Raw genomic sequence first — 10,592 nt, 5'->3', positions numbered from 1 at the left:
TGTGTGTGTGTGTGTGTGTGTCGGCGGACGTTCTGCATGAAATCTGTCTCTGACATGGTTTCTTAAAGAAACCTTGGATGTCCTGTTGCTGTGTAAAAATAAACAAAAACCCATAATAAACGTTCTCACATTTTAATGTTTATCACGGCACGGCTTTTTGGAAAAAGGTTATTGAGCCTATAGTCTTTAAGACAACAGATAAAGTAATGTTTATCTATTTTATATGTGGTCGTGTGCGCTGCCGCTGAATAACATTGACAAGTCATCGTTAGCTAATCTAACGTTACTGGCTTGATCAGTCACACATGAAAGTAATCAGACTAACATACTGTGTGATATTTCAAAATATATACTGTAATTGAGTGTATGTATATACCATAAACAGTGACGTGTCGAGGTGTCTCTCTATTGTTTGAAAAACGCGGACCAGTGATTCAGCTTTGTGAATCGCAAATCAAGCAGTGATTGACAGTGCTCTGATCCAATGGCGTTGGGCATTGTCAGGTTGACAGTAAATCTAGTCCAATGATGTTGGGGGGGGGGGGGGGGGGTGGCACCAGAGGGGGCCAATCATATTCCAAAGGGGCCAGTGCCTCCAAGTGGTTAGTTAGAGGCCAGTGCCTCCATTATATGTACGCAGAGCCAAATGGGAGGAGCTGGAGCTCCAGCTTCACCTCACTGGATTTAGTGGGCGGGGCCGCGCTGCATCGAGCACCATCTCAGTGCCACCCCGTCTCCCCCTTCTAGACACGCCTCTGCTTCACGACTCAACCTCGACGGACAGTTTTTAATGTTTGAGCAGACAGTAACTACTCAAGATTTTGCTTTAGTATAATTTTCGGGACAATCAGGTACAGATTCCAGGTTCGGGACAACAGCTAAGATTTCGGGACTTCTGGTCACCCTACTAACAACATTTCGCACCTCACAACATGTGGATTGCTGTCGTTTTAATTTCTTTGGCTTTAGTGGCCATTGTCTTCAAATATTTGTTGAGAGCGTCTGGGCCGAACCCTTTTGGTATCGATACGCGCGAGCCGTTGAAGCCCATGGTGTTTGACCGCAAGCTGAAGAACAAAGTCCTGAAACAAGGTCAGTTACAAATATCATCTTACGCAATACTTCACTCTCTTGTAGTGTTAATATTGCTAACTAGATAATACGTTTTGATTGACAATACGTCCATACGAATTGTGCTTAACAGTATTGTAAAATGAAGTCTTAAGTGTGTACTTTAAACTAATTAGCCTACCTTTTATTGACTACTTCTATCTATCTATCTATCTATCTATCTATCTATCTATCTATCTATCTATCTATCTATCTATCTATCTATCTGATTATGACAGCTTAACAAAACTTTTTTTTCATTAAATTATTTGCTTTAGCTTATCACTTAACACCTTACAATAGTCTAACTCCACATTTGTTTCCACATCCAGGCTTCCTGGCCAGTAAGGTCCCACAGGATTTGGATGCAATAGTGGTTGGCAGTGGGATTGGTGGATTGGCAATTGCTGTCCTGTTGGCTAAAGTTGGTAAGAAGGTTCTGGTTTTGGAGCAACATGACCGGGCTGGAGGATGCTGTCACACCTTCACAGAGAAAGGCTTTGAGTTTGATGTTGGTGAGAATGAATTTTATACCTCATCAATCTCATCCTGATAAACCGAATAAAGTCTTGCTTTGTCAAAGATAAGCACATTTATCAAGTCTTATTAAACCAATTATCATAGCCATATATACTTCACCTTCAAAATTGCGTACATTGTTTTCCTAATGGTCAGTTTGTGGTGATCTGAATGCCTTTCCCTTGCCTCAGGTATCCACTATATTGGGGAAATGCAGGAACACAGGCAACTTCGCTGTGTGACAGACCAGTTGACCAATGGGCAGCTGCAGTGGGAGCCGCTGGATAACCCCTATGATAAAGTGGTCCTGGGTCCACCAGAAAATCGGCGCATATACCCCATCTACAGTGGACGGAAACGCTATATGGACGAACTGAAGAAGTGCTTCCCAGGGGAGGAAAAGGCCATTGAGGAATATGTGAGACTTTCCAAGGTGAGAAACAAGTATAGTGTTTAGTTAGGTGGTTTAGATATTAAAATACAGGGGTTGTCTATCAGGTATCAGTGGATATGCCGGTCATATGGAAGCTGTTTTTTTATTCAAATATATACACTACTGTTCAAAGGCTACCATGACTGCATTTATTTGGTCAAAAAACAAACAAACAAACAGTAAAAACAGTAGTATTCCTGTGATTTAAAAGCTGAATTTTCAGCATAATTACTCTTCAGTGTCACATGATCCATCAGAAATCATTCAATATGTAGATTTGGTGCTCAAGAAACATTTCTTATTATTATCGATGCTTCGTATTTTGGTGTAAAGAATCTTAGCTCAGGTTTGGGGAACAAATATTCAACAATTATTAATTTGGAATCAACAGTGATTGAATACGGGCCTGAACTAGATCATCATACATAAAATTCACCCAAATAGGGATTATATAGCTCACGCGTCTGCTTCAGAGATATATAGTTAATTAACACAACGAATTGTAATTAATTAAGTATATAATTCATATGCAGGCGGGCTATATTAATTTTTATTATACCTTAATAGAGTTACTGCAACTGTTATCCCAACTAATCAGTTCGTCCACCGAGCTGCTTGTTCGATATGCGTTACCAATTCTCAAAAAGGTTTATCCTTAGTATCAGTTTACTAATCAAATTAGTTAACTTTATCAGTATCAGCTCGTAGCTTTAGATCGTACATTAAAGAGGCTTTGTTCCGTGACCAACAAACAGAGACAATCAAGAGTATAATGGGTTTAATAAAAATGAACTAGACAATATAACTACATGTAAAATAAATATATCGAACAATAAAAACAAAAACAGTAAGAAAGAAAAGAAGAAGACAGGAAAACAAAGATTGTTACCACAGTTGAACCTTAAGAACCAACAAGGAAAATACACACTTTAACGCGCTGGAATCTGGATTGAATTATACTTGCACTGGACCTTTATGTCGCTGGACAAGCCGGCGTGTGTGGGTGTGGATGTCCTCGTAGTTGGTGAGCTGGAAGCGTCCTTTCGGTGTTTCGAGGGCGTGTTTTGCTCGCGGGAAATTCGAAAGTCTTAAAGGTATGCTGTGGAGGAGTCCTTTCACCCGGAGGATATAGGACTTCTATCAAAACGTAAAATGCTGTGTTCGGTCTGCCGACAAGAACTGAGCATCAAATAAAAGACTGAGTTAAACGTAAAATAAAACCGAAGATAAAATAAAGCGACTAGGTCGCAGGACATACACAGGAAGAATAGCACGAAGAAGAGAGAGAGTTGAGCCGTGTCGCGGTCTTTTAAAATGAAACTAAACGCCCCTTTCTGTGGAAGCACAGTCCAATAGCAACTCACAGATTTTTGGCGCCCGATATTCCCTTTGTCTTAATCTGATGACCTCATTCGCGTGTTTTATGAGGACGAGCGTTTGGCCTTTCACTTACAAAGATGGGAAAAACATAGTAGAATATTTTTTTCATTAACTTCTTAAATATATTTGGCTCGAGCAAGTTGAGCGATTTCGTTTAATACCAATCACTCCGTGTTTGTTACGCATACAAGGATATATATAAACTCTTAGACCTTTATAGAAGTCTGCAAGGTTCAACTACATAACTAACAGTCCTAGATAGACAGGATACGGTATAAACTTCAAACATACAGGAATACATCATGTTTACATTTCATAATCACTCATTTCTGGGTTTTAATGTTATAGATGCATATATGTGTGTGTGTGTGTGTGTGTTGTCCATTTGCGCATCTGGCATTCCTTCCTCGCTGGGGGGGGTTTGGAGATAACGGTCTTCTTGGATGTTGGCTCGCGAACAAATCAGGATCGCGCGAGGATCTCTGTGGGGACTCATTACGCTGTAAAGGTGTCACAAACTAATCTACCCTCCAGACTGGCTGGCGCTAACGGAAGATTTAGAATTGGAAGAGTCATAGGTTGGGGCTTTAGAAACCCCTGTTAACGTGTGTTTATTGTGTTAAGGAATGCTGACTCCATGATTCTGCGCTCATACTCTACATTGGTGTAAACCGTAATATAAAAAATTTGAATAGAAAGTTCAAAAGAAAATCATTTATTTAAAATAGAAATCTTTTGTTACATTATAAATGCTTTACAGTATCTTTTTGATCAATTTTAAGCATACTTGCTGAATAAAAGTATTAATTTCTTTCCCAAAAAAAAGAAAGAAAGATCTTACTGACCCCAAACTTTTAGTTGAAGCCATTCAGTGCTCTAATATTACAGGGTATTTTAATGCTCTTAGGTGTTAAAGAAGAAATGTCTTTATGACTGTATGTATCAGTTTGCATGACCTTTACCCCACAATCATAGCCACAGGCAGGCACTAGTGATTCTTAATACACTATACTACATGTCGTTTGTTAGAAAGGCTAGACTTAGTAATTGATTAGACTTCATTAAGCTTCATGAAGACTAAAACACAAACTGTAACCCTGATTCTTAATGCTCCTGTCAGAAAGTTGGGGATGGTGTATGGTTCGTGGGTCTGCTGAAGTTCCTCCCAATTCCTCTTGCAAAGTTCCTGGTGTACACAGGCCTGGCCAAACGCCTCTCTACCTTTTTCTGCTATGCGTCCCGCAGCCTGACAGATGTGGTGAATGAGCTCACACAGAATAAGGACCTTAGAGCTGTGTTGTGCTATATCTTTGGGACCTACGGTAAGAAAATCAAGCCTGATGGGATGGGAAATTAAGATATCAGTTTGTTGTTCTGGGTGCATAAAGCTCACAGCTACTGACCTTCTTTGGTTTTTGTGTTTGGTAAACAGGTAAAATGCCCAAAGAAGCAAGCTTTTCCATGCACAGTTTGCTTGTGTGCCACTTCATGAATGGTGCCTGGTACCCAAAGGGTGGTGCTAGTGAGATCGCCTACCACATGATCCCCATCATTGAGAAGGCAGGAGGTGCTGTGCTTGTTAGAGCACCTGTCAACCGCATACTCCTCAATGACGCTAAAGAGGCTATTGGTAACACGTCCCACTTCCCACACTACTCTTTTATGAAATTATACAGTGGCTTTTAGCTTCTTGCAGAATTGTTTTGTATTGTACATTTCCCCTGGCTGTGAATTATACGTTTTACAATTGATTCAATTTAAATGAGACATTTGCAAGCCATGCATGTTTAAAGGTGTTTTCTGTGGATTTAATGACTGTATTGTTCTGTTGGCATCTCTGCAGGTGTGAGTGTTCTGAAGGGGGAGGAGGAGGTGCATATACACGCTCCCATGGTCATTTCAGATGCTGGAATCTTCAATACATACGAGCATCTCCTGCCTAAAGATGTGCAGACTATGCCTGGTGAGAGAGAGTTTATTCTGTTATTAAAGATGAAGGTTCTCAGAGAGCTACTGGATGTACTGCACATTGTAGATTGTTATTAATATTATTACCATCATCATAATTATTATCATCATTATTATTTAATCAATCAGTATCACAATACCTCTTTGTATTAAATTGTTAAAACTTTATATTTTATTTATGTGAAAGATCCATCAATGTTAGCATTGCAGTACAACAACAAAAACAACATTTATCAGATCAATTTTAAGTTTAAATTATAAAGTACGGTATATCTATAAAATAATATTATATTATTAATTAATAATAATATGTTGTGGTTGTTGTTGTTGTACTGTAATGCTTGAACATTCAAATAAATAAGATACATTTATTTGAAAGTCTCCTCAATGTAAGTATTACATTGAGTAAGCAATAGAGAATTGTATTATTATTAAATCAATGTATTAATACATTTTGTTTAACATATTTTAAACATGCTTTATTTATGGGAAAGATTCATCAATGTTAGCATTGCAGTACAGTCTCAACAAAAAAACCCATCAACAACATTATTATTAGCAATGCTAAAATTCTTTCAAATAAAATAAGGCATATATTTGAAATTAAAACATGAGACCTAATGCTATGACATCAGCAAAGTTGAAACCTCTTTGCTGTGATGTTTTTACAGTATTCCTTTTAATGTGAGTGTACTGTGTAATCTTTTTGTGTTGGTACTGCACAGCGATCCAGAAACAGCTGAGTATGGTGCAGCACGGAGATGGGGGTCTCAGTATTTTTATTGGCGTGGATGGGACAAAGGAGGAGCTAGACCTAAAAGCAGACAATTTCCTTATCTTCCCAGAGAACAATTTGGATGAGCTGTGAGTGTGGACCTACCTATCCTAAAAAGGATGCAATCAAAATTTTGTGTATTCCTCAATCATTGTCTACTGTAAAATCAGCACTGCTCACGTTATGTGCCAATGTCTGCTGTTCTTCCAGGATGGAGGGTTACATGAAAGGGAACAGGGAAGAATCTTCTAAAAGTAGCCCTATGATTTTTGTGGCCTCGCCTTCAGCCAAAGACCCAACCTGGCCAGAAAGAAAACCAGGTAGAGAGAAAAAGTTCACATCTGGAATTAATATTTTTGTTGATCTGATCACAAGCGGACAAAGCTACAGTACATACATGGGATGCAAAGTGTTTTGAGCTTGTCCACATTTTACCACACGAGCGTACAATTGTGATTGTAGCAATGTTCAGGGAAGAAGGAGGCGGGAACCGGCGAACATTTAAACATACTTTATTAAAATAAAACCAAACAAGCTAAAATACCGCCAGCAGCCCCTTGCGGACGACTGCTGGCTAAAATAAAACACAAATACAAAAAAGCAAAACTCAACTAAAATACAGGCCTGTTCCTCTCTCGATCATCAACGTCGTCGCTCCTCCTTTATGCTTCCACTCCTCCGTGAGAGATGCGAGACCGGTGTGCTTCACATGTGTTGCTCATTAGCAATCGCACCACCGGCCTCGCGCCTTTCTCTCACGTCCCTCGGCCGTCCTGTTCGCCACATACCCCCATACTCCCCCCCCCCGGCGGCGGCGATCCCTGGGGGGTATGGACCGACAAGCCGAGGGAAACGGAGACGGAAGCATGAGGAGCGACAGATCGAGAGAGGGGAGAGAGGAAAAATAAATAAAAAGTTGGTCCGGTTCCCACAACGCGCTGCCATCTGGTCCCCCACCAGCTGGGTGATCTCCTCCGCGGTGCCTGGCGGTGACGCTGGGTAGCCCTCGGTGGACGGGTCGACGCTCCTCCGCCGCCCGGTGGACGGCGACGGCTCCTTGGGCTCTAGGGCAGACGGTAATAGTCCCCCGCTCCCTGCTCCTCCCCTTCTCCTGGTGGACGGCAGCAGGCTCCGGCCCACGGCGAGCGGCGGCGACTTCCCCGCTCCCTCCCGGACGGCAGCCGCCCCTCCAACTCCCAGGCGGCCGGCAGCGAGCTCGACCGTCCCACCTGCAACTCACTCCAGCGCACCGCCTCGAGCGTCCATGGCCGCGAGTCCCCCGCTCCCTGCTCCTCCCCTCGTTCGGCGGATGGCAGCAGGCTCCGGCCCACGGCGAGCGGCGGCGACTCGCGCACCATGCTCGATGGCACCGCGGATTCCCCACAGCGGCGAGGACTCTCTGACAGCGCGTTCCTCCCTCTTCCCGGTTTTGGCACCAGTGTAGCAATGTTCAGGGAAGAAGGAGGCGGGAACCGGCGAACATTCAAATAAACTTTATTAAAATAAAACAAACCAAAATAAAATACCGCCAGCAGCCCCTCGCGGACGACTGCTGGCTAAAATAAAACACAAATACAAAAAACAAAACTCAACTAAAATACAGGCCTGTTCCTCTCTCGATCATCAACGTCGTCGCTCCTCCTTTATGCTTCCGCTCCTCCGTGAGAGATGCGAGACCGGTGTGCTTCACAGGTGTTGCTCATTAGCAATCGCACCACCGGCCTCGCGCCGTTCTCTCACGTCCCTCGGCCGTCCTGTTCGCCACAGTGATGTAATCAAATCAGTTACTACAGGTCCTCCAATAAAATAACTGACAGTTCTACTTGATGCATCATCAAAATCCAAATATGTTTCGCCTACAGGTAAATCCACCTTGACTGTTGTTAGCTTTGCTAACTATGAATGGTTCGAAGAGTGGAAAGATGACAAAATCAAGAACAGAAGCACAGATTATAAGGAGCTGAAGCAGGCGTTCATCAATAACATATTAGAAGCAGTGATTGAGATCTTTCCTAAGATCAAGGACAGGGTATGAACTCTACAAATACAGTCTTTGTCTTTATTGATTTCATTTTATTTACTTTTTTGATTTCACTGTTTTTGTCTGTCTCTATCTACAGATTGAATTTGTGGATGCAGGCACCCCAATCACAAATCAGCATTACATAGGCGCTCCTAAAGGGGAGATCTATGGTGCTGATCATGGAATTCCTCGCTTCAGCCCTGAACTAAATGCCATCATCAGACCACAGACACCCGTTAAAAACCTCTTCCTCACAGGTGGGTTTGTCTGATTCTGCCTTGTTTGGCTTAATGCAGGGTTTCATAGACCTTTTTGTCAGCCGAACTGCTTAGCTGTGAAATATTTACTTGAAGTACCCCTTGAGATTTAAGTTAATACTTTAATTACTGATTAAAGAATTGTCATGTTCATGATTCTCTGATGTTGATAATAATAATGTTATAAAAAATAAATAAGGCAATTGTGTGTTTTTTTTTCATCTCCAATTCTGACTTTAACAATTCCGAGTTTATATCTCACAATTCTGAGATAAACAGTCAGAATAGAAAACTCACAATTCTGACTTTTTTCTCGCAATTGTGTTTATAACTCACAATTCTGACCTTTTTTTCCTCACAATTGCAAGTGCATATCTCGCGATTCTGACTGTATTAATTGTGATTGTGTTTATAACTTGCAATCCTGACTTTTTACTCAGATTTGTGAGATATAAACTCTCAGTTGTTTTTTTTGATTCTGTGGTAGAAACAAACTTTCATAAGTAGTAGTATGTTTTAATGCTAACTAAAATAATGAGTTTTATTTGTACTGTAAAAAAAGAATATTAGTATTATTAAATTATAAATCTATAAGAATTAAATACAGGTAGACTCAGTGCATCAGACATTACAGTTATTTAATTAAATTACAGGCTTTTACTTGATAATCATCACTCTAAATCATATTGCTTAGCTTTTCATGAACTCACGAACCCTTGTTTGGGAAACCCTGCCTTAATACATGCTAGTCCATATGTGTGTACCATCCAGAAGTACATTTTAAGACATGGGCCATGCTTTGCATTTTTGTATTTGCTGTTTAAAATTAAGAATATGTAAGGTGCATTTTCTGTGAAGTTTCTGAGATATCTGGTTTGTCCCCTTTCTCTTTCAAATCTGCATTTCGCTTACAGGTCAGGATATGATGATGTGTGGTTTTGCTGGAGCGTTGGCAGGAGCGCTGACGTGTGGTTCTGTAATCCTGAAACGTAATCTTCATCTGGATGCCATGAGTCTCGCCAGAAAAGCCAGGAATTGCAACAACAAGAAGAAAGAATAAGTGTCTGTAACATAATCTACATAATTATTTGTGTGGTTGTGTATCTGATATATATATATATATCAGATATATATCAGATATTTACCAGATATGGCTCCGGAGAAGAACAGAGGGAGGATCTGTGTGAATATTAAAAAATTAACCACTGCACAACCTAACAATAATGCAGTTAACCAAGTGCCTTACTGCTTTAAAACATGACTATAATTTCAAATCTACTTTTAAAGGGAAACAAATCAGATTCAGTCAAATGGTTTTACTGTAACCTGTAAAATAATGCACTTAATCAAGGGTTTTGTAAAAACAGTGCTGCTGTTATAATGAAATTTTACTAAACCCATTAACCTTTTTGTGTGTGTGTGAAAAGCAGAAGACACATGCTTTGCACTCTGTAATTTGGGTTTTTGTAACTAACTGTAAACTGAAGTCTTAGTTGCACTTAGATTTAATTAATTATTGTGGATCTAGACCTCTAGGTCTGTTTAAAGGTTTTTTTTAATGCAAATGATGTAATATGAGAAGCTGTCTGATGATGGCATCTGTACATTTACCTGTGTGTTTTGCTACCTTTTAAGTTCCAGTGATATTCCAGTGATATGATTGGAACTTTGCATATCAAGTTCCAGTGATAGACTTGTATAAATCTGCCTATAAATGTGCTAATTAATATATAATGGATGCTGGTGCATCCAGAATAAATATGTTGATTTGAACAACAAATAACTGTGGACTGGACTGGATGTGGTTTTTACATCAAGGGGGCAGTGTGGCTGCAAGTCTCAAAATGGCAGGTTTTGATAAATGCATTTTTTCTTAATTTGTTGTATCATCAGATTAATCATCAGGACCCTGCAAGAAAAAAAAGAGATTATCTTTAAGAAGCCTAAACTCAACCATTACTAACTAAATTGTGTTTATGTGTCCAAAGTCATTTGCATTGTATAATAGGTAAAGGTATTATATGTAGTTATATATATATATATATATATATATATATATATATATATATATATATATATATATATATATATTATTTATAGCCTACAATATATTTTTGCAGACATTCA

The 10,592-nt window shown here is 40.0% G+C and overlaps 1 protein-coding gene across 1 annotated transcript; it reads left to right on the top strand.

The window, feature by feature from the left end:
- The first annotated feature begins 658 nt into the window (after positions 1-658).
- On the top strand, positions 659-10,245 carry retsat.2 (retinol saturase, tandem duplicate 2). Its single transcript, XM_077213206.1, has 11 exons — positions 659-1,092; positions 1,443-1,625; positions 1,821-2,062; positions 4,563-4,764; positions 4,875-5,072; positions 5,286-5,405; positions 6,136-6,274; positions 6,396-6,505; positions 8,048-8,214; positions 8,306-8,465; positions 9,380-10,245. The coding sequence occupies exons 1-11, from the start codon at positions 933-935 to the stop codon at positions 9,523-9,525; spliced, it is 1,827 nt and encodes a 608-aa protein (XP_077069321.1). The 5' UTR covers positions 659-932; the 3' UTR covers positions 9,526-10,245.
- The last annotated feature ends 347 nt before the right edge of the window (positions 10,246-10,592 follow it).

Source organism: Siphateles boraxobius, unplaced genomic scaffold (assembly GCF_051911475.1).
Source record: "Siphateles boraxobius isolate OS27281-9 unplaced genomic scaffold, OSU_SipBor_1 66, whole genome shotgun sequence".
Classification (NCBI taxonomy): Eukaryota; Metazoa; Chordata; class Actinopteri; order Cypriniformes; family Leuciscidae; genus Siphateles; species Siphateles boraxobius.
This window is presented reverse-complemented; position numbering and strand designations above follow the sequence as displayed.